The sequence below is a fragment of the Hypanus sabinus genome, chromosome 5 (genome assembly GCF_030144855.1).
Source record: "Hypanus sabinus isolate sHypSab1 chromosome 5, sHypSab1.hap1, whole genome shotgun sequence".
NCBI lineage: Eukaryota > Metazoa > Chordata > Chondrichthyes > Myliobatiformes > Dasyatidae > Hypanus > Hypanus sabinus.
The window spans coordinates 131,943,249-131,968,130 of NC_082710.1; the positions used below are offsets into that span (position 1 = coordinate 131,943,249).

General features: G+C 38.4%; 1 protein-coding gene across 12 annotated transcripts in view; it reads left to right on the top strand.

The window, feature by feature from the left end:
• Positions 1-24,882, top strand: part of mycbp2 (MYC binding protein 2) — a 207,641-nt gene that overhangs the window by 161,828 nt on the left and 20,931 nt on the right. For 8 of the 12 annotated variants that reach the window (XM_059970404.1, XM_059970408.1, XM_059970409.1 and 5 more), the window contains 14 exons: positions 222-389; positions 494-651; positions 2,213-2,436; positions 2,642-2,791; positions 5,546-5,706; positions 8,933-9,089; positions 9,562-9,789; positions 11,620-11,685; positions 12,184-12,423; positions 14,019-14,108; positions 15,148-15,225; positions 18,737-19,003; positions 19,889-20,163; positions 23,279-23,375. In XM_059970404.1, the coding sequence (XP_059826387.1) occupies positions 222-389; positions 494-651; positions 2,213-2,436; positions 2,642-2,791; positions 5,546-5,706; positions 8,933-9,089; positions 9,562-9,789; positions 11,620-11,685; positions 12,184-12,423; positions 14,019-14,108; positions 15,148-15,225; positions 18,737-19,003; positions 19,889-20,163; positions 23,279-23,375 (2,359 nt within the window). The remainder of the gene's footprint in view (positions 1-221; positions 390-493; positions 652-2,212; positions 2,437-2,641; positions 2,792-5,545; positions 5,707-8,932; positions 9,090-9,561; positions 9,790-11,619; positions 11,686-12,183; positions 12,424-14,018; positions 14,109-15,147; positions 15,226-18,736; positions 19,004-19,888; positions 20,164-23,278; positions 23,376-24,882) is intronic. The other 4 variants (XM_059970411.1, XM_059970402.1, XM_059970399.1 and 1 more) reach the window with 3 other exon arrangements.

Sequence of the window (24,882 nt, forward strand, 5' to 3'; positions counted from 1 at the left end):
TTAAAAAAATTAAAAAGGCATTTCGGATTTATTCACTTGATTTGGATTGAGTTTCGTTCACAAAGTAAAAATTACTCTTAAAATTAACTTAATTTTCCTCTCCACTTCTACTTATTGGGGTTAACATGCCTAGATTGTTGAGTAGGTGTTAAATTAGAAAACACCTTTTATTTCTGCTGCAGTTCAGTTTTGATTCACAATTGTAAAACTTTGCCAAATAGACAACATTCAGAAAACTTTGCTGGCTACCATGACGATCACCTTTTCCAAGATGAAATGAGATATCTTCGTTCCACCTCTGTACCAGCACCATACATTTCAGTCACACCAGATGCTTGCCCTCATGTCTTTGATGAGCCTGAAACTAATCTGAAATCAATGCCTCCCAGGTACGTCCATAGTAAAGTTGTTTATTCATCTGATTGAGTGTCATGAACCTCTGTGCATATTATTGTGTTATTTTTGATGGTACGTTGATTCTACCTTTTTATAGTCTTGAAACAAGTCCTATAATGGAAAATGATACAACAAAGCGCAGCGTCTTCCAACGATCTTACTCAGTTGTTGCATCAGAGTACGACAAACAGCACTCAACGTCACCTGCCCGGGTGAAAGCTATTCCCAGGCGCAGAGTCAACAGTGGTGACGCAGGTCAGGCAATTCTGAGGCTATTGTGATAACGCAGAAATTATTGTGTTTCTTACCTCAAAGATTCATAAAATACTCTGTCCAACTTTGCAATGACAATTAGCAGCTTGGTGATGAGCTAATGTACGCAACCTAAAGAGTATGTACTGTGTCTAATAAAGGCTAATAATGTTTTCTGTTATTTATGTGTTTATACACAATTACTTCATAGTTCGGGGTACATTCACTAGTATTCAGAAGTTTGGGATTCCAAAACCGTAAAAGAACCAGCATTTAATAACAATTCATCTTGCATGTGAATCCACTAGCCTAATTAAGCAATGATTCTTGGCATAAGATCTTTTGCATATGTGAATGGGCATTTTAATTTTGTAGGTATATTTCCTTAGTGTTGAAAGCAAAGTGATAGCTAAAAATTAGTACAGTACTTGTGCTAAGCTTGTCAGAAAACAAAAATATTACAGAGTAATAAGGCAGAAAAAGGCTATATGATGATCTTTGGGAAAACAGATTCAAAAAGGCATTTTGACTAGCACCCTCTGAAAGAGTAAGATAGTGTGTACTTGGTATTTAATACTGAATCATATTGATGAAATAATTAAAACAAATGTTGATAGTTTCAGATTAGATTGAGGTGGTAGCAGAACACACATCAAACACTGATTTGCAGGGCAACAGATGTTGGTGTGAGGGATTCATTTGGACCTTTCATCAAAATAGGTTTAATGACAAAATTAAATAGCAAACAGAATTTGGAGTGAGTTTGGAAACAAGAAAATATTTGTGGGTTGTTGGTTGGAACATTTAGTTCTGATGCTTGAGCATCTAGATGTATGAAGCTCTGTTTATCTCATTTTCCTTTTCGTACAATGATCACATACATGTATTTAACTCTACTTGGAGCTTCTGGCGATTCTTCAAGATAGTTACTGGATTGATTTCTTTTTCCAATAAAATCACAATTTATTGTCATAAACTACAATTTCTTAAATATCTGAAAATAAAAAACAAAATGCTGGAATATCTGGGTCAGAAGCAGTCTGGGGAGGAGCCATTTTCATTTTTGGATTCATTTAAAATCGGGAAGATAGATAAAATGATAGATGCAATAAAGAGAAAAACAAAAGGAGAGGTCTGCAGAGAAGTTAGCTACTAAAAAGGATAATGCTATAAAAATGCTAATTGGACAAATAAAAGATGATTCAAGAAAATAATGGAACTGGAAATGTCACTCTTAAGATTCCTGGACTGTCTGAAAGTTCTTGAAAGATGTTCCTCAAGCTTGGCCTGCTTGTGAATCAAAGTCTAGGGTAGAAGCCACAGTAGGAAAGACTTGGAAGCAAACTGGTAGATCTGTGGGATGTTCAGAGCTGTGTTGGATAGTTAGAACTGTACTTTTTCAATTAGTTTGGTTCACCACACAACAGTAGTGTAATTCTTGTCAACACATTTAGTCAAAGTTTGGATTAATCATAGCAAGTCATTGCAAGTTTAGAAGGACGTGTGTTAAAGTAAGCAGAATTGAAAAATGTCATTGTGTTTTATTTATGTTTAAACATTTTAGTTACTAAATTTTCTTCTCGAGTAGAAGTGGGGTCATCTCTCCTTCGACATCCATCTCCTGAGCTCTCTCGTCTGATCTCGGCTCATAGTTCTCTGCCCAAAGGAGAAAGAAATTTCCAGTGGCCTGTTCTAGCATTTGTCATCCAGCACCATGATTTAGAAGGGTTGGAAATGGCAATGAGACATGCCCTAAGGAAATCTGCTTGCAGAGTGTATGCTCTGGAGGTCAGTATAATGATCACTCATCATTCATTATGTCTGCTTGCACTTCCTGCACTCAACAGCATGTAGTTAATGTCCTTATTGGGTAAGAAGTAAAAATGATCGCTTATGGTTAAGGTATTATACTAGTTTTATTTAATCACTACTTTGAAGTTTTACTGAAAGAACAAACCTTAATTTTGTGTGTGTTTTTTTTCCATTTGAACAGGCCTTCAATTGGTTGTTGTGTAGTGTAATTCAGACAACTGCTCTCCACGATATTCTCTGGCAGTTTGTGGCTTCTCTGACTCCAGCTCCCTTGGAATCAGAAGATGAGGAAGTTGATGATAACAAAGTGAACAAAGAGAATGGAGAACAGGTTAGTTAAATATTGCAGGATTTTAATGTATTTGCACCAGATAAAATGGGAAATGCAAATGTATAGTTCACTGTCCTAATGCAGAGTTTCAACCAGAAGCATTGCCAGTTCCCCCACAGATGCTGCTTGCCCTACTAAGTTCCTCCATCAGATTGTTACTCCATATTTCACTGTTGAAATTAATGCATAAGTAATGCAATTTGTTATTATTCTCTGAACTGATAGGACTTCAGAATTATTGCACATTACTGTTTTTGATGTGGATATCCATAAGTTGATGTCAGTGTATCTGCCCCTTGCGATGAGTAAAACACTCTCAGCTGTCTTCAGTTTTAATCAAAGGTGCAGACGGTTGAGGGGGGACTTGATAGAGGTATTTAAAATTGAGGGGGATAGATAGAGTTGACGTGGATAGGCTTTTTCCATTGAGAGTAGGGGAGATTCAAACAAGAGGACATGGGTTGAGAGTTAATGGGCAAAAGTTTAAGAGTAACACGAGGGGGAATTTCTTTACTCAGAGAGTGGTGGCTGTGTGGAACAAGCTTCCAGTAAAAGTGGTAGAGGCAGGTTCGGTATTGTCATTTAAAGTAAAATTGGATAGGTATAGGGACAGGAAAGGAATGGAGTGTTATGGGCTGAGTGCAGGCCAGTGGGACTAAGTGAGAGTAAGCGTTCGGCATGGACTAGAAGGGCCAAGATGGCCTGTTTCCGTGCTGTAATTGTTATATGGTTAAGTGACTGAAGTTTTCAAGGACAGGTTGTGCCTTACGTGCCTGATTGAATTTTTTGAAGATGTGACATTGATGAAGGAAGAACAGTAGATGTAGTGTATATGGATTTCAGCAAGGCATTTGATAAGGTACCCCATGCAAGGCTCCTTGAAAAAGTAAGGAGGCATGGGATCCAAGGGGATATTGCTTTGTGGATCCAGAACTGGCTTGCCCACAGAAGGCAAAGAATGGTTGTAGAGGGGTCATGTTCTGCACGGAAGTCAGTCACCAGAGGGGTGCTTCAGCGATCTGTTCTGGGACCCTTACTTTTTGTGATTTTTATAAATAACCTGAATGAGGAAGTGGAGGGATGTGTTAGTAAGTTTGCTGATGACACAAAGGTTGGAGGTGTTGTGGATAGTGTGGAGGGCTGTCAGAGGTTACAGCGGGACATCGATAGGATGCAAAACTGGGCTGAGAAGGGGCAGATGGAGTTCAACCCAGATAAGTGTGAAGTGATTCATTTTGGTAGATCAAATATGATGTCAGAATATAGTATTAATAGTAAGACTCTTGGCAGTGTGGAGGATCAGAGGGATCATAGGGTCTGATTCCATAGGACACTCAAAACAGCTGCGCAGATTGACCCTGTGGTTAAGAAGACGTACGGTGTATTGGCCTTCATCAATCGTGGAATTGAATTTAGGAGCTGAGAGGTAATGTTGCAGCTATATACGACCCTAGTCAGGCCCCACTTGGAGTACCGTGCTCAGTTCTGGTTGCCTCACTACAGGAAGGATGAGGAAGGATGTGGAAGGCATAGAAAAGGTGCAGAGGAGATTTACAAGGATGTTGTCCAGATTGGGAAGCATGCCTCATGAGAATAGGTTGAGTGAACTCGGCCTTTTCTCCTTGGAGCGACAGAGGATGTGAGGCGATCTGATAGAGGTGTATAAGATGATGAGAGGCATTGATCGTGTGGATAGTCAGAGGCTTTTTCCCAGGGCTGAAATGGTTGCCACAAGAGGACACAGGTTTAAGGTGCTGGGGAGTAGGTGCAGAGGAGATGTCAGGATATGTTTTTTGCTCGAGTGGTGAGTGCCTGGAATGGGCTGCCGGCAATGGTGGTAGAAGCGGATACGATAGGGTCTTTTAAGAGACTTTTAGTTAAGTACATGGAGCTTAGTAAAATAGAGGGCTGTAGGTAAACCTAGTAATTTCTAAGGTAGGAACATGTTCGGCACAACTTTGTGGGCAGAAGGGCCTGTATTGTGCTGTAGGTTTTCTACGTTTCTATGTAATTTCATTGTAAATTGTTCAAAAACTTATGTAGCCAGCTTAGAATAAGTCATGTCAATCATTTTGCCTATTAATACTAATTCTGTTTGTCTGCATTTGGTTTGTATCATGCCTTATGTTATGACTATTCAAATTCCTGTCTAAATGCCTACCACCAACTCTGATCCTCCATTAAAACTCTTTTCTCTGACCCTTAAACCTATGTCTCTTATTCTTAGTATTATGAAAATGGGGGAAGGTTTTTATGTGACAAGTTCATCTTTCTATCAGGTCATCTCTCAGCCTCATTTTCTCTAGGGAAAACAAGCTCTGCATAACCATCTCTACATACTGCTAAAATCTTCCAAACCAGACCACATCCTGGTGAATCATTTCTCCACACAATTGTATCCTTAAGACAAGCACGTTATATTTGTCTTAAAAACCCCCACCAATGTCACCACTTTCAAAGAACTATAGACTTAAGTCCTAAACTCTCATCCATTGAGCCCTACCATTTACTGTAAATGTCCTGCCCTTATTTGACTTCCCAAACTCCGGCACCAATGCATTAGCCATGATGAAATTCCATCTGCCAAGCCAACTTTTAATCTGATCTATATTCTTTTGTGCAGTGGTACCATTGGGATTGGTGCTGAGTACGTTTTCCCTGGAAAATAATAAAATTTGAGGAATGTTGTTGCTACATTGAAAATAATTTTCTGTGTTAAAGCCACTAATTGTCTTTATTCTTGTTATAACTTAGGAGAAAGATACTGGAGTATGTGAACATCCATTGTCTGATATTGTGATTGCTGGGGAAGCAGCTCATCCTTTACCTCAGACTTTCCACCGCCTCCTGCAAACTATTTCAGACTTAATGATGTCACTCCCCAGTGGCAGTTCACTGCAACAGATGGCTCTACGGTAGATTATTGCTCTTCTACTGATAGGAGTTAAATTACTTCCTTTATGTGTAACTTCAGGGATTGTATACAAAAATGGGTAATAGTGGTTTGAATTTCACTTTTTTGGCCAATAATTTTAGATTTAAATATAAAATTTTAATTTTGCATGAATTCTTCAGTAGGAAATTTCAAATCATTTTAACTTGGTTTGCAAAATCACTCCAAAGTCCTATTTTGTGGGACATTGTAAGATTCACATGCTCCTGGGCAAATCCTAAAATTGTCTGACCTGCAAGAATTTTGTGGTTCAATACCAATAATAGAACTCCATGCTACAGCTGTTAAGTATATTTCCCAATGCCATACCAAGTCGTGAATACAGGAGGTATTTGTTTCAGCTCATGGTCTTTAATTATCAGGCATCCGTTTGAACAGCAATTGAAGTGTTACAATTGACTTCAACAATCTAACAGTAGCAGTGAGAATTTGGCAAATTAACTTTTATGTTTTACTTTCCACTGAACATTACAGGGAAATGGATAAAGACGGGTTTTTGTTTGCTTCTGATACATGGTCTTCACTTATATTTAGAAATTAATCATTTGCCAAAATTGCAAGTATGTCACTATCACTTTGCTTGTGGGTGAGGAATTATTTATTGTAAAAGAACATTATTTGAAGGTATATTAAAGTATCTTGGGGAGTCATCAAATTTAAATTGCTATTGTAGTCTTGCAGTCATTGATATTGGATTTAGCTGGAGTCAACCAAGTAAGCAAATTTAAGAGATGTGATACTGCTCGATCAACACCTATCACTACAATCTAGCTCTGTAGTTGCACTTACTTCAAAGATTCATTTATTGTCAAAACATGTATCAGTACACACTCTGAAAGTTTTTATTTCTCCAGATAGCCACAAAACAAAAAAAGTCATTCAGAGAGAAACGTCAAGCCCACCCCTCCAAAACCCCCTCCCCCCCCCACACAAAACGGAACAGGAACATTGACCCACCCAAAAAAATACCCTTTCAGCACAAAAAACTAAAGCACGTTAACAGAACATCAACATTCCCCTCGTACAACAACATGAAAAAGGAACAGGTGATTAAAACAAACGCAGTGTAAAAACCATATGTCTGAAAAAATTCACCAGTCCATAAAAGCAGTAGACCATTGCGTAAACTCAGAACCATGATACCATCCTCCAACTTCACCAACATTCATTGAAAGGCAAGCAGATGGCACTGACACTCTCGCACGCCTTCTCCATTCGGCTCAACGTCTGTCTTCCTCAACACTTTAATCAGGGCTTAATGGACAACTTAAATGGCGGAATGGAGGCTCACGCCCAATCTCAAAGTTCCTTCGTATCGAGGCTGTCCGAGTACGCACGAATCTTCTTGGAGCCAGTAAATCGCTGGATCGCCCAAACGATCTCCAAACTGTATATTGCAGGTTCTAACAGTCCCAGAAACACATATTAAGGTGAAAAACAGACATAAAAGTAAAAGGGCTATTTTTGTTTGGTATCTGGAAGATGGTGACCGAGGGAGCATTATATACTGGCACCATCTTGTTTGTAAATAAACTCTCACTTACTTTCTCTGAATTTTGGTCTCTTGATGCCCTTGAAGCTAGCTGAACTCAAATGTACGAGTACAACACAATAGAGTGCCCTTTGTATTACTGAGGGGAAAACCATTTGTATCCTTGGTGTGAACACTTGACAAAATTGACAAATTTCTTTTGCATTTTAAGTTTTTTTTCCACATTTCATAAGAGCATTTTTTAATTTCAAATTTCAAATGAAATGTGAATTTTGTAAGGGTAAGTTTTCATTACTCAAGTTGTCGTAACGCTAATAAACTCTTACAACAAAGTATTAAATTTGTGAGTAAGACACATAGTCCCCTGCAGGAAGTTTGAAGTTAATGACTCATCAGTTAATAACTCATCAAGGGTGACTGATAAGTTTGTGGCCTGTGGTAGGAGATGTTATTAACTTGAAACTTTCTGCATAATCACTCAGACTTGAACTGTATGTGCATGTAACGAGAGCTGTATAACTCATCTCCTTCTACCTTAGGCCACAAACTTATCAATCACCCATGCTGTGGACACTTTCTGGAGGTCCAAGATCCGTATGCTCCACGACCGCTGGACTAAGTGTGTAAATGTAGGAGGGGACTATGTTGAAAAATAAATGTGCTAGGTTTTCTAAAATTGACTCCTTCTACCTTAGGCCATGAACTTATCAGTCACCCCTCGTATAGTAAAAGCAGTAATGACATGATAAATACACAGCCTATATAAAGTAGAAATAATGTATGTACAGTGTAGTTTCAGTTACCAGAATTGGGAAGATTCGGCCCAAAACTGATATGTAGAAAAAAAAATCAGCACATACACACATGCGCACTCACCTGCCTGCGCAAGGCTTCACGGTCATGGTAGTCCTTCTTGGGGTAAACACAAGTTTAAAGCGGGCACCTTTTTTTGTAAAAGCAAAAATCCTCTTCGGATTTCTTTTAGTTAGCGAAAACCAGTACTAATGTAGGTCTTTTGTAAAAGGGATGTGGTATAAAGCAAACTTTCGTGAAGTGGGGGACACCTGTAACCATGTGGAAGTATGCAAAAAAAATCAAAATATTAAGATGAAATATGAATACTTAAATGTTTTAGCAAGTACATATGTTTTTTGTTTTAATGCTGAAAATCTGGTAATGAAACTGGGAGCAGTGATTACTTAACATATGCAGAGTTGGCATAGTGCTATTCAAGACAGTTTGCACCAGCAGGAAAAGTAGGCGTATGAAGTTTCAATGTGTTTCAATGTGTTCAAGTTCTCCCAGATTCTGGATTGCTTATTTAATTCCTGGTGTGAGTGCATGGCTCTAATTTTATCAGTTTTAAATTTGAGGACTGCTGTGTTGAGAGTTCATTACTACATTTGCTTGTAAGCTAGGAAGTGTAGGAAAAAAATTTACATTGTTTGGCAACTTTGAATGCATGGATTCCTTGACAAAAAATACATGTTGCCCAGAAAGTTGACAGCCACTAAGCTTAAGTTGTATTACAGTTGAAGAGTACTTAGTACAGGCCAGGTATAACAGTCAAGTCCTTGATTCTTTGAAAAATCAGTATTGCTGTTTATTTCTCTGTGCATCCATCCCCAGCCCCAATATGTGATTGTCTTCAAATCACAAGCAACTCTCTGTTAATATTTGTTCATTTTGTACACAGATGCTGGAGTCTAAAATTCAAGCAGTCTGATCATCAATTCCTTCATCAGAGTAATGTTTTTCACCACATCAATAACATTCTTTCTAAATCTGATGATGGTGATAGTGAAGAAAGCTTTAATATCAGTGTACAGTCTGGTTATGAAGCATTAAATCAGGTAAAACTAATATTTTTAATTGTTATTTGTTACTAACATAAAACATGAATTTAAGTATGCGGGGATCAGACTAGTTTGAGTGTATTAACTTTGATTTGGTTGACCCAGTAAAAGGTATCTGCACCATATTCTGGTACAAGGCATTGCATAACAGATAACTGAGCTTATTCAAGTACTTAGCAGACAGTTCATTAACCAGACCCCTTGGACTTTGTACATTTCTCACCCAGTGTACATGTCAAAAGTGTATTGTGAGCAAAATGTTATTTTGTACTCCTGAAACTGCCAGGTATTATTATGCCATTTGTCCATCCAATCTTCTATCCTGTTTCAGAAATAAATAGCTAATATTTATATCGTAAGACAAAAGAGTGATAGCTGCTTTCGTGAAAATATTGTGAATGTAACTTGCATCTTCTTCTGAAAAGGCAAAATTCAGATAGTTTCTTTCTATGAATTGTATCTTTCACAGCAGGAGCTCTGTGCAGTAACGTGCTTGAAGGACCTCACAGGGATTGTAGATATTAAAACGTCTAGTAGACCTGCCATGATTGGTAGCCTGACAGATGGATCAACAGAAACCTTCTGGGAATCGGGTGATGAAGACAAGAACAAAACAAAGAGTATAACCATAAATTGTGTCAAAGGAATTTGTGCTCGTTTTGTATCCGTGCATGTGGATAATTCTCGAGATTTGGGGGTAAGGATAAGGATTTTCTTAAGTCTCTTACAATTCTAGCACACTTCCAATGTCTTACTACATCCACAAGGAATGGAGTTCCATAATGAAGCTCATACGTGCTCTAAGCTTGTGATTTCTGTAGTATTCTAAGTATTTTCAGGCCCTCATTTTTTACAGTGTATTTTTAATCTCTTCAAGCTGACCAAAGTACATTAAACTTGAAAGTTTTCAAAACAGTAATATTGCAAAATCATTAGTGCTTTGAATGAACATTGCCCTTACAGCGGTTATACTGTACAATATAATTGTAGGCCTTTGGCTCATGCAACTGTGTCGGCTCTCTGAAGCATCTGTCAATTTAATCTTAATCCTCCTCCAATAACCCCTCTACTTTTTGCCCTTTGTAAGAATAGATCGTGTCCTTTTTGAATCTATTTGTTTTGACATTTAATATTTAATTGAATAAAAGCCAAAATATTAGTACTTCTATCTTGTTCAAAGTTTTGATGAAATACTGTAGATTGAGGGATGAGCTGCTTATGATTAATTTAACAGACAAAGTTCAAAGTAAAGTTTATTATCTGAGAACATACATGTCACCACATACAAACCTGAGATTCTTTTACCTACAGACATAACTAGCAAAACTATAGAACTGTAACTGTAATCAGGATCAATTAATAACAGTGCAAATACAGATATAAATAAATAGCAATAAATAACGAGAGCATGAAATAACAAGATAGAATCTTTAAACTGAGACCAGAAATAGAAGGAGTATAGTTCTCTACTTTTGCTCAAGATCTTGATAATTAAGGGTAGTAGCTTCTCTTGATATTGTTGGTGTGAGTCTTGGGGCAATTGTACCTTCTACCTGATGGCAAAAGCAAGAAAAGAGCAAAACCTGGGTGGTGAGGCTCTTTGATGATGGGTGCTGCTTTTCTACGGTGGCATTTCAGGTAGATGTTCTCATGTTTGGGAGGGCTTTACCCATGATGTACAGGGCTGAATCCACTTCCTTTTATCGGATTTTTCCACTCAGTCATTTGTGTTCCTATGCCAGACTGTAATGCAGCCAATCAGCACACTTTCCACCACACATATAGAAGTTTGTCAAGGTTTTTGATGGATATGCTACATCTCCACGAACTCCTGAGGAAGTAGTGGTGCTGTTATGCTTTCTTTGTGATTGCATTTGTATGATGGGCCCTGGCAGGTCCTCTGAAATAGTGACACCCAGGAATTTAAAGTTACTGACCCTCTCCACCCCGATGAGTACTGGCTCATGGACCTCTAGGTTCCCTCTCCTGAAGTCTGCAATCACTTCTATGGTCTTATTCACATTGAGTGAGAGGTGGTTGTTATTATACCACTCAGCCAAATTCTCATTCTTCCTCTTGTGTGCCGATTCATTACCACCTGCAATACAACAGACTACAGTGGTGTCATCAGCAAACTTGTACATGGTTTTGGAGCTGTACTTAGCCACACAGTTATAGGTGTAAAGTCAGTAGAACAGGGGGCTAAGTACACATCCCTGTGGTGCACCTGAGCTGATGTAGATTGTAGAGAATGTGTTTTTGCCAATCCAAACTGACTGGAGTCTGCAAATGAGGAATTCCAGAATGCAACTGCACAAGGGGGTATTGAGGCACAGGTCTTGGAGTTTACTGATTAGTTTTGAGGGGATGATGGTATTTAATTTTAAGCTGTAATCAATAAAGAGAATCCTGATGTATGCATCTTTGCTGTCCAAATGTTCCAGTGTTGTGTGAAGAGCCAATGACACAAGTGTTTTCTTTTATTCAGTTATTTACAATTGAAATATGCATTTTTTTCTCAATACAGAACAAGGTATCTTCCATGACTTTTTATTCTGGAAAAGCAACTGAAGATCTAAGCAGAATTAAACAAGTAAGACTTTGGAAGAAATTGTTCTTCTTGGAAGCAAAGCTTATTTCATTACAGTATGTTTTATTCTCTCCCCTTCCCCATTTGCAAACTATTTCTTTACTAGAAATCTTGAGCTTTGGATGCCTCATAACCATTGCTTAATACCTTGTTTAATGTAACCTTTGTCAAGACATAAAGAGATATGTCTGTTGAGAAAAAGTGATTATTGGTTATACAAGTATTAATAGATCACTTTGTTTTGTATAAGAGACAGTAAAAGAGATGGTACCTTAGAAGGGAGGATTTTCCTCATGAGACCTTTATAGACGGACACCAAAGATAAATATGGAGTTGATTTATATATATATTTCAGACTTTACTCTTTATGTTTGACTGACAGAAACCCAATCTGCTTATTTTTATAATAACCGATTTTTTTTTGTTCAAAGACTGGTTTTATATTTAAACAAGATTTGCTTTACAGATTAAACATGGTTCCTTTCTTTTATCTATTTTAAGACCGATATGGATTCCAGACATATGGGATGGGTAACCAGTGAGCTTTCAGGAGGAGATAATCACATAATTAAAATAGAACTCAAAGGCCCTGAGAACACCTTGAGAGTTCGTCAAGTCAAAGTTTTGGGATGGAAGGATAGTGAAAGCATCAAAATTGGTGGACAAATCTCAGCCAGTGTTGCTCAGCAGAAGAACTGTGAAGCAGAGACTCTTAGAGTTTTCCGACTTATAACATCACAGGTGCGCTGTATTTCTTTTCTAATCTTGTTTGTGTTATTAATGTTAATAATCTTTAATTGTATACTATTTGACATATCTGATGTAATGTACAAAATATGACTTGTCTGTCAGTCAAAAAAAATTAAAAGAATAGTGTGGATTGTAAAGATCTTAACTTTCAGGAAAATTCAAATGCTTGCTTGACTAACGGTGGATTTTAACACAAATGCCACATGTTTAAATATCCCAGTGTTCTATCCACAGGCTTCTGTCTTATTGCTCACCATTACTTTCATTCAAACTGTCCTCTTAGCATCTTGATTCACACCAACCTTTGCTCATTCAGCATCCCTCCACTTACTGCTCTACGTTCCTACCCACCAAGTCCTCACTTTTAATATTCTTGTTTTTAATCTCCCATGGCTGTCTCTGCCTCAATCACCTACTAACCTCTGTTTCTTCCCCCCCCCCCCCCATCACCCCCAACACTTGTGCTTCCTGACCTGCTGAATTCCACCCACAGATTGTTTGTTGCTCCAAATTGTAGCTTCAGATGTAGTTTTACCTTAGTAGGACAAATGCAAGGAGACGTTACACTGTTAAGAGCAAGATCCTTAATAATGTTGCTGAGCAGAGAGATCTTAGAATTGAAGTTAATAGTTCCTTGAAAGTGGTTAAACAAGTTGATGGGGTGATTAAAAAGGCTTATGGAATGCTTGTTTCTATTAGTCAAAGCATTGTGTTCAAAAGTGAAGATGTTATCTTGCAACTTTATAAAAGTTTGGTTAGGCAACATCTGGAGTACTGCATACAGTTCTGGTTGTTGTGGCTTTGGAGAGGGTGTAGAAGAGGTTTACCAGGATGCTGCCTGTATGAGAGGGCATGTGCTATCATGAGAGGCTGGATAAACTTATAGGTTGTTTTCTCTAATGGTGGAGGCTGAGGGGAGATCTGATTGAGGTTTATAAGAATATGAGAAGCATTGATAGACTAGGAGCTGGGAGTATCTGGTTCCCAGGGTTGAAATGTCTAATACTGTATTGAAGGTGAGGGCGACAGGTTCAAAGGGGATGTGAGGGGTAAGTTTTTTTTAATTCGAGTGGTTGATGCCTGGAATGTGCTGCCCAGTATGGCTGTAGAAGCAAATGTGTTACAGGCTTTTAAAAAATAGTTAGATAGGCGTGAGTATGAGGAAAATGGAGGGCTATGAACATTGTGTAGGGAGGATGGATTCATGTTTATTAGTTTGCTTTTTAGCTGGTTTGGCACAACATTGTGGGCTGAAGGGCCTGATCCTGTGCTGTTCTGTGTCTGTCTACAGTCTTTTCTGTCTTCATTAATTCCCTCACTCTTCTGTGATCATTTTAAGTTCCGAGCAACAGTTCTCCAAACGTATCATTTGACTTGCAGAATTTAACCTATCAATGTAATATATATTTTTTTACAGTTCTATTTCTATGAAACCTTAAATGCTTCCTTTGAATTTGTTCATCTTTTTTGAGAACTGTCTATTTCATCATCCTAGTAAAAGTAGAAAATGCTCTATAATAGTTTTAAATAGTCTAAGTCATCAACGTTTTTTCTTGATGGAGCTAGTTTTTGTTGTATGTTTACAGGTGTTTGGTAAACTAATATGTGGCGATGCAGAACCTACACCTGAGTTAGAAGACAAAACCATTTTGTCATCACCAGAGGGAGAAGAAAAGGTATGACACTAAAATTATCCACTGCATGTACTTGTGTAGATTGCTCCTCTACTTCTGACAAATTAACTCAAGGTTCTCAGTGACGTATCAAGTGTTCATTGGGTTGTTCATTTTGAGCTGTCATGGGCCTGGGCCCTTCACAAGTCGGTGCTGAATATGTTACGTGCTTTTTTTCCGAGAGGCTTTGAGTATATTGAATTGTTTCCTGCATTCTACCGGTAATCTCTTGCCGTGAAAAAGGTTGTAATATTCAAGCACTGGGCATGGTCTGGATGTTATAGTTGAGTATAATTAGGGCTTCAGTGTTGGGAATGTTGACATTATCCTGAGCTGCTGTCAGTTTGTGTTTCAGAAGCATACAGGAAAATGTGAGCTGCTGCCCCCATCCCCCTTAGCAAACTGAACTTTGTGCTGTGTATGAGATCTTCAAACATTCTTTTCTTCATGACCAATGATAATGCCACTTTTCTGTAAACTGAGATGGGTTTCTTCATTGATGTCTGTCGAGGTGCAAAGGTCCTCATTTTCTAAAGTCTCATTGTGGACTTTGATTGTTAGAGGGTGGTGTACACAGAGGTCAGGTTTGCGAAGGACCTTGGGCAAATATTAAGTGTGTGGCCATTCTTTTTAAACTTCAGTGATGAAGTTAATGATGACTTGGAGATTTACCTTCAGATGCACATGGGTGCAAATGGTAGCTTAATGGCAAGGTCATTTTGGAATGGAGGTTATATACAATAGATTGAATAGGATCCCATGTATCCTGTGAATTGGATCCACTTGAGCACAGTGTGTGTTGGTAAAAGTGGGCTTGCATATGTGGAGTCACTGCTCCTTGTGATTCTCCCAAGTTATGTTACAAAAATTCTACCTAGTGTGAGCTCCTGGTTTTTCAAGTTGGCAAATGGCCTTTCTGACAGTCTAGTTGGTGGCCAAATAGTTTGTTGTGTGTGCAGTCAAGGACAAGGTTGTCAAAAATGAGGATTTTTGTCAATCGCTGTTGTATTTAAAATGACTATTTCATCTTATTTTCTTGAAGGTATCTGATGCTGATTTAAAGGAACATATGGTTGGAATCATATTTAGCAGAAGCAAGCTAACAAATCTACAAAAACAGGTTTGAAATGAATAATATTTAATTTTTATATTTGACATTAAACATGGATTGCTATTTGTTGTTCCTTCTCATAGGTTTGTTGCTCTTCAGTGATTTTATTTTCTCTCAAATTGATTCTTAAGGGACAATTGTAATTCATTGAATATGTGCAGTTCTTGAAGGGATTAGTCATTGGGAATGAGCATTGAAGGGTAATTGGTTTCCTCTATTAGTGATTTAGATTTTAACAAAGATGCCATAGCCAATGATTCATATATTCCTCAAAGGAAAACTGCCTTCCAGGGCCAAAAAATATTCATTTGTAGCATTATGCATGGTTCAAATCTAAGTGCAGATAGGAATCTGCTCAGGCAAAAATAATGTGGCAAGACTATCTTGGTCTACAGCAGATGCAATCTCAGTGGCTCGCCATTCGGCTTTGAATCACCTGATCAATTATAATATCTATATCAGGCTGTTATTTATTGATTACAGCTCAGTGTTCAATACAATCATGCCTTAGTTCTAATCAACAAGCTCCAAAATCTTGGGTTCAGTACCTGCCTCTGCAACTTCTCACCTTGACTTCCTAACCAGGAGACCACAGTCTATGTGGTTTGGAAAGAACATCCCTTCCTCTGACAACACAACTATTGTTGGCAGAATTTCAGAGGATGATGAGGCGTACAGGAGCAAGGTAGATCAACTGGTTGAGTAGTATCGCAACAACAACCTTGTTATCAACATCGATAAGACCAAGGAATTGATTGTGGACTTCAGGAGGGGGAGGTCAAGGGAGCTCATACCAGTTCATATTGCAGGTCAGCAGTGAAAAAGGTGAACAGTTTCCAGTTTCTAAGTATCAGCATCTCTGAAGATCTATCCTGGGTCCAGACATATTGATGCAATTACAAAGAAGGCGTGACAACTGCTCTGTTTCACTTGGAGCTTGAGAAGACTTGGTATGTCACCAAAGGCACTCGCAGATTTCTACAGGTATATTGTGGAGAGCATTCTAACTGGTTGTATCACCAACTGGTATGGAAGGCCACTGTACAGAATAGGGAAAAAAACTGCAGAAAGTTATAAACTCAGCCAGCGCCATCATAGGCACAAGCCTTCCCAGCATCGAGGACATCTTCAAATGGCGATATCTCAAAAAGGTGACATCCATCATTAAGGACCCCACCAGACATGCCTCTTTTCATTTTTTGCCATTGAGGTGCTGATAAAGGAGTCTGAAGACACACACTCAACCTTTCAGAAACAGCTTCTTTCCCTTCACCATTGGATTTCTGAATGAACAATGAACCCATAAACATTACCTCATTATTTTCCCTCTCTCTTTGCAAATGTACATATTGTAATTTAATCTTTTATTATTATGTACTGCTGCCGCAAATCAGCAAATTTCATGACATATGCCAGTTGTATTAAAACTCATTCTGATTCTAAAGGCTCCTGAAATATTACCTAGCAATTACATAGCTTTACTTTGTAGTTTCATCTCTAAATTATTGAACATAACCAAAACTTCTTTTACAATTTGGACAAAAGTTTTTATATTTTTTTTAATGGTGAAGTTATCTTGTATTTGTTACCTTAATGATATAAGTAACATTTGCGAACTTGAAACTGAACTGGGATCATTTTCTTACGGGAAATGAATGCAGAAAACTCAAATCATCCCAGTAACGAATTGGAAACAGGTTCACTATCCTGAAACATTTCGTGATTGCTGTGTTCACAACTCAGTGTAAGGAACACTTAAGCAGGGGATGTTATAGCTGCTCTACTGTGAAGCATACTCTATATTATTGCTATCTACATAGGCTACCTGCTCAGTCTCTAAAGACATGAACTAGGGCTGCTACAGATACTGGTTTTATACCAAAAAAATGTTTGTATTTCTTTTGCACCTCACGGTCCATAAAAATGTAAAAGGAAATAGATTGTCCTTGCCATCTTTCAGGGAAATCCTATCAGCCATATTCCCCTACTATTTTTGTAACCTGTTTTCTCACATGCCATCAACTCTCTCTGACTCTCCTGCCACTCACCTGTAGTAGCTCATTAGCCGACCAGCCAGCATACTGTTGGAATGTGGAAGGAAACTAGGGAAAACCAATGTGGCACAAAGAGAACTTGCAACCACCAAACGAGTACAAGTTCAAGTTTAATTATTTAACCATTTACGAATATCCATGAGTACAGCCAAATGAAACAGCGTTCCTTTAGGACCAAGGTGCAAAACAGTACCAATAGTCATACACAGCACAAGGCATGTATAGCACAGATAACATGTAGTCACACAAAATAGATAAAATAGCCTAACTCCCTGAGTCCATAAATGGTGTCAGCAAGAACAAGCCTGCAGCAGTCTGCACAGGAGCATAATGCAGCTTGTCTTCCACCAAGCAACACCAATGCCAGCATGGACGCCATGTCACACTGCCTCTGGTGTCATCCCTCCTGGATTGCTGCACAAACAATACCATGTCATGACACCTAGTCTGCGCTACAATCAAGACCACGTAGCTTCCCCATTGTCGGTCTCTCCAATAAACCAGTGAAATGTACTTGCCAGTTATCAACGTTATATGTTACCAACATCTAACAGCGTCCTGCAGTCAAAAGAACAACTACTAAGTCAATCACTTGCTGTTAGACTGCGCACCATCTTCGCACGCAGACTTCAAAACCTCTCTGTATTGGGTAGCAACACATTCCTCACCAAGTCCAGCTTCTCCACCAATGAGCAACTCACTGATAGAGTAGACCTGCAGTATTTGAATTCTTAATGTCCAGCGGTGTCTTGGGGTCATTAAAAAAAGAATTCAAAAGGAGCAATGACACTTCTGGTTGGCTCAACATCAGAGCATGCTGCCTTATTACTGGTAGCACCAGAAGTCATGATTGAATCAGGGCTTTTGGAGTTTTGCAGCAGTAATACTGTCTATTACACCACAGAGCTACCTTCTTTAATGCTGCTTTAATAAAAAGTACCATTTGGGCCCCAAACCAAAATTAAACAGCCTTGCTGTATTTGAATCTCTGGACTATACTCATTAACAGTACATCTGTGCCTTGGTTAACCCATTCTGATTCATGATTAAGCAAAGTTTTTGAAACTGAAATGATCATACTTTTAATTCCTTCCATAACCTTGCCTTCCAAATCTTTATAATCACCCACCTTGCAGCGCTTCAAAATATCTGCTTCAGTTCTGCATTTTTGATCATTGCATCATTTTATTCTTTTGCTTTTGGCTTTGTTTACAACTTTATCCCTAAATCTCTCCAGGTTCCCCCATTTATTTCTTCCTCTGAGATAATACCAAAAGCCTTACTTCTGAATGAGTTTTTGGTTATGTTGTTTACTTAGTGTCTGATTTTGCTTGGTAAGTTTTCAGTAAGTTGTGCTGTAAAACATTGTTATTTATTAATGAGGTAATGAAATAAAAAATTGTTGCATCAAGCTTGATATTTTTTTGACTTCCATCCTTGAAACCAGCTGATCACTTTCTTAACAGGTATGTGCACATATAGTGCAGGCCATACGAATGGAAGCTACACGTGTGCGAGAAGAATGGGAACATGCCATATCCAGCAAGGAAAATGCTAATTCTCAGCCAAACGATGAGGACGCTTCTTCAGATGCATACTGTTTTGAGCTTTTATCTATGGTGCTTGCTCTGAGTGGATCTAATGTAGGAAGACAATATTTAGCCCAGCAGCTCACCTTATTGCAAGACCTTTTCTCCTTACTACATACAGCTTCACCCAGGGTTCAAAGACAGGTCAGTATGGATTATATTATTTAATCTCATTGATGCAAAACATTGCATCCATTCACCACAAGCAGGACTTTCTGGTGGCAAAACTTTTTAATTTCCATTCCCATTCCCGTTCTGATGTGTCGGTCCATGGCTACCTCTTGTGCCAAGATGAGGTCACCCTCAGAGTGGAGGAGCAACACCTTGTATTTCATCTGGGTATCCTCCAACCTGGTTACTTGAATATCAATTTCTCCTGGTAAACAGATTCTTCCTCCCACCTCACACCACCACACACTTGTTCTATTCCCCACTCTGACCTCCTCTTTCCCTTTGTGCTATGGTCCACTCTCATCAAATTCCTTCTTCTCCAACTCTTAACCTTTCCCATCTAAGCAACACACAAAATGCTGGAGGAGTTCAGCAGGCCAGGCAGCATCTATAGACAAAAAGTACAGTTGATGTTTCAGGCCAAAACCCTGCTGAGTTCCTCCAGCATTTTGTGTATGTTGCCCGGATTTCCAACATCTGCAGATTTCCTCTTTTTGTGACCTTTTCCATCCACCTGGCTTCGTGTATCACCTTCCAGGTAGCCTCCATCCCCTCCCCCCACCTTTTTATTCTGGCATCTTCTTCTTTCTTTCTCAGCCCTAAAGAAGGGTCTCAGCTGAAGATGTTAACTGTCTATTCATTTCCATAGATGCTACCTGACCTGCTGAGTTCCTCTAGCATTTTCTATGCGTTTCTTTGGAGTTTCAGCATCTGTAGACTTTCTCATATTTATTATTACCAGTTTTAAATTTTAATGCTTTGTATTGTTAAAATACTTTGTGAATAGTTGTCATGCCCATTATATGTGAAATAGTCCATTTGAAAATGGTCTTAACATTTAAGTTCTTGTCTTTGTAGGTGACCTCTTTGCTACGCCGTGTTCTGCCAGAAGTAACACCAGTCCGTCTTGCTAGCATAATAGGCGTGAAATCTCTTCCACCAGCAGATATCAGTGACATCATTCACTCCACAGAGAAAGGAGACTGGAATAAATTAGGAATTCTGGACATGTTCCTGGGATGCATTTCTAAAGCCCTCACTGTGCAGCTGAAAGCCAAAGGGAGTAGTTTTCCTGGTATGGTGGCTGGGAAAGGGGTAACTTCCATTACATTGCCATCAGTCTTCAACTCTGGGTAAGTGACTCTTGTTCCAGTTAAATCCTGTTAATATCGTGTTTGATTAAACAATACCAGGATTGTATTTTATTTTTCTAGGTATTGCATTAACTATAAGAATTAGTTTTTAGAGAAAATTTATTCCATTGCCATTTTTGGTAAAATTGTCAAAATTTAATATAAGATTTTGTCAAAAGTTGGATGTTTTATTCTTGTAATCTTTTTTTTAAACATTGCTATATAGCATAATTAACCATGATAAATTCAAATATGTATTTAAGATATGAAAGAATATAAGACTTATCTCATTTCACTTAAGAGATATGAACAGCACTGATACTGTTAGTCTGAATCACCTTAATAACTTCAGAGTATGGTGGCAGTCTATTACTCTAAGGTTTTGGTAAAATAATTACAAGAATGCTGTTGGGTAGGAGCTTCCTGGACTTTGGCCCAGAAATAATGAACAGATCAAACCTAGCTTCAAAATCCCTTTGGTATAGAGAACTCTGACTATTCACCAAGTTCTATTCGAAGCAATCCTTACAGACCTCAGTTTTAAAATGACTGTCCCTTAATTTGGAACAACGTACAAGACTCTCCCACTACTGAAAGCTTCTCAACATCTACCTTGTTGTGTGCCTTGTATGTTTTGATATAGTCACCGTTTATTTTACTGAATTTCAAAGAATACAGTTTTAATTTTACTGTTTGTCCCAGAAATTAGCCATATCCTTCATTAAGAGATCCAAAACTACACAGTACTCCAGATGCAGTCTCACCAATACCCAACGTAATTGTAACGACATTCCTTCATTTTTATGCCCCGACCTTCTAGCAGTGAAGGCCAATATGCCACATGTCACCTTAATTACTGGCTACATTTGCACCCTAACGTTATTTCATGCACATGACAGCTTCCCACTGTATTCCAGTCATTTGCAGACTCTGCATTTAAATAATAAGCATTTTGATTCCTTTTATCAATGCAGGGTCTTGCATTTTTCTATATTAAAATCATTTTACCAGACCTTCACTTGCTCTCTCAACCTACTTGTATCTTGTGCAGGGTCCAAATATCCTCATCATAGTATGCTGTTCCATTTATTGGGGAGGCAAAGTGCAAGATATTCAAGTTTGCTGTTGTTAGCAAACTTGGATATCTTGCACTCTGCCCCCATTCTCCAAGTCATTAATTATAGGTAATAAATTGGTAATTGATTTATTATTTTTCACATGTAAGGAGACGCAGTGATAAGTTCTTATGTGCCACCCAGACAGAGCATTCTATATGTAAATATAGAGGTAACACAAAAGTGGAAAAAATAATGTAGAAAATGTACTAACAGAGGAAGTGCTGTGCAAGTAGATAAAGTTCAAGGGCCATGACAATTGGAGATCAAAAATTTATCTTTAGCATATATAATAGGTCTGTTCAAAAGCCTGATAACAGCGGGATAGAAACTGTCCTTGAGCCTGGTGCACACCTCGTGAAGCTTTTGTATTTTCTGCCCGATGGGAGGAGGGAGAGTGACCAGGGTAGGAGGAGTCGGCAGCAGTAAGTGTAGACAGTGATAGGGGAAAGACTGGTTTCAGGATATACTGGGATGCATTCACAACCCTCTGCAGCTTGGTGTCTTGGGGAAAATTCGTCCTACCAAGCTGTACTTAAAAACAAAAAGTTGGTGAAGGTTATTAGGAACGTGCCAAATTTCCTTCGCCTTCTGAATAAGTGGTGATGTTGTTATGTTTTGTTTACCATGACATTCATGTGGCTGGACCAGGACAAATTGTTGGTGATGATTGCACTAAGGAACTTGAAGCTCTCAACTACCTCTACTTCATCACCATTGATACAGACGAGCGTGTGCTCCATCCTGCTTACTGATATCAATGATCATCTCTTGTTTTGCTGACACTGAGGGAGAGGTTCTTGTCTTGGCACCATGCCACTAGGCTCTCTTTCCTTCCTTTATTTAAATAATGAAGGGCCTAATGACTAATCCTTCAGACACTTTACCAACTATACTGTTCAGTCTGAAAATTACCTATTTACTTTGACCATCTGACTACCACTTCCATGATAAACAACGTTCAAAGCATACTTACCCCTTTGATACCTCAGAAGTATCAGAGGAGTAATTTGGGTGGGACAACAGCTGGAGGTCATTGGTTAAGGGTGAAAGATGAAAAGTTTAAGGGAAACATGAGGGTAAACTTCAACTCGGAGGGTTGTGAGAGTGTGGAATGAACTGCCAGCGCAAGTGGATGTGAACTCGATTTCAGCATTTAAAAGAAGCTTCGATAGGTACATGGATATTAGGGAAATGTATGGAGGTCTATGGTCCCAGTGCAGGTTGATGGGAGTAGGTAGTTTAAATGGTCCAGCATGGACTAGATGGTCCAAAGGGCCTGTTTCTGTACCTTAGTTTTCTATGATTCCAAGTCCATTATTCTCCATTTTAAACAAAATGAATTACTGAGTCTTCCAGGCTAAAGAATTCCAAAGATTTACCTTTCTGTGAATGAAGAAATTTCTAGTGAAGCATGTTTTATGTAACTAACCCTCAGTTCTAGACTCCTGAACTGGAGAAAATAACCCCCTGTATATTATTTATATGTGTATAAAAAAACACTCTGTTGAGCACTCCTAAGATTTAACATTTCAGTGTTATTCTTCATTCTTCTTAACTTGAAGCCTAGTCTGCTTACTCTTTCCTCAACCAGCTATTCCAGGAAGCAGTGTGCTGAATTATTGCTGCACTTTTATAGTAAGTTAATCCTTTTAGATGAGATGAAAATTGTACACAGTACTCCATGGTGGTGTCACTAAAATCTGATAAAATTGTAGTAAGGCACATTTATTCATAGACACATCATCTCTTAATAAATGCCAGTTTAGCATTTGCATCCCCAACTACCTGTTGCACCTGCATGTTTACCATTCAATAATTTGCTTACAAGGATACCCAGATCACTTCAGTTCACTTTTCACAGTGGGTAAGGTTAAGTCAATTTCCTTGTTACTTTCTGAAATCTGAATGAGGTTAAATAATTTATGAGTATATAAACTTTGCTAAGATTACGTCCAATGATATGAAATGATTCTACTGTTGTCTTGGTTTTTCCACAGCTCTATTCGACGAGGTGAAAGTCACTGGTGGATGAAAGGCTCCACACCTCCACAAATTTCTGAAATAATAATTAAACTAATAAAGGATATGGCAGCAGTAAGTTGAAATTATCTGACTATTTTACTTCAGTGAAACAGGCTTCAATGGAAAAAAATTAATCTGTCATAGAACAAATTTTGTCTGTTGACATACTGAAGTGCCTTAAATATAAGAATAACGGAGTGATCCAGTCACAGACAAAAGAATCCAATTTTACATGTTTGCTCTCTGGGAGGTTATGCTAATAGTTTAAAAGTCTCTTTTGTTTACAAATTTAGATTGAGTGATTAGCCTATTGGTCTTACACTAAACAATGTCCCGATATTCTATTATTTTTAAAATTTGATTTCATTAAGAAATAAAGATAAAATACTTTTCATATGATAAGAAATTGGATTGCAAATATAAAGGAATGCAGCATCAACTTGTGAGATAACAGGTTTTGCATTTGTCCAAAGTGCAATTTTGAGGAATCTAGTAAAGGCAGTTATTGTTAGTATAATGGTGTAGATCTCTTCAAGTTGACCCAGAAAATTTTAGTAGGGACTGGAGAAAAGAAGTAATGTTTTAGGTCAGTGTCTCTTTATCAAAGTAGGAAAACTGAGAACACAAGGTGTTAAGTTGCTGTTGATTTGGGCATCTGCTGACAAAGCACATATTGATAGAACAACAAAAAGCTGTAAATATTAGACATTTAAAGTGAAAGCAAAGTGCTGGAAATAAGCTCAACCAATCAGTAAAAACTTTATTCACTGCTAGAAATTAAATGAGATCCTATTGGCACTCATTGTTTTAAAGAGACCCGTTATTTTGCAAATCCCTGGTTCACCATTCCATCCCCTTCAACCACTCCTCCTTATTACAACAGCTAATGCAATAGCTACCCTTTCTCACCATAGTGCAGCTCAAATAGTCTTTCAAAGTTAAATAATTTGCACTTCTAATCTTCTTTATTGCATTGGTGATCTTCATAATGGTAAAACCAGACCGAAACTTGGTGACTACTTTACAGGACATCACCCTTCAGACTTAAGGGTGGTGTCAGTCATTTTAATTCTTGGCCCCAGACCCATTTTGGCCTTGTACTCTTCTAGGAAAGTCCAGTGTTTGAGGAGCAACTCCTCACTTCCATCAAGGTACCTGACAGCCTGGCATACTCAAGTATTCCAGAAGTTATGATCATCGGCCTTACTTTTTTGCATCATGCCCGGCCAGTTCTGATTTGTGGTCATCCACAAATCTTTCTCTTTCCATTTACATAATCTGGTAAATATTTGTAGCATTTTTTTCTCCCCTTCATTAAATGCCCTCCCTCATGTGTAAATGAGATATCACTGACAGCGTCTTCTTAACAGGATAACCTCAGTCACCACTGTCACAGGCAGTCCCCTTGTTCTCTCCACTTCCCTTCCTGCAATTTAAACATGCTTGTGTTCTTACTTTTCCTGTTCTGACACTGACCTCAAATGTTAGCACATGCCTTAGTGTGATCACTATACACAGTGGATTCAGTTAATTAGGACACAAAAGGGACCAGAACATTTTGGCCCAATAAAGCAGCTGC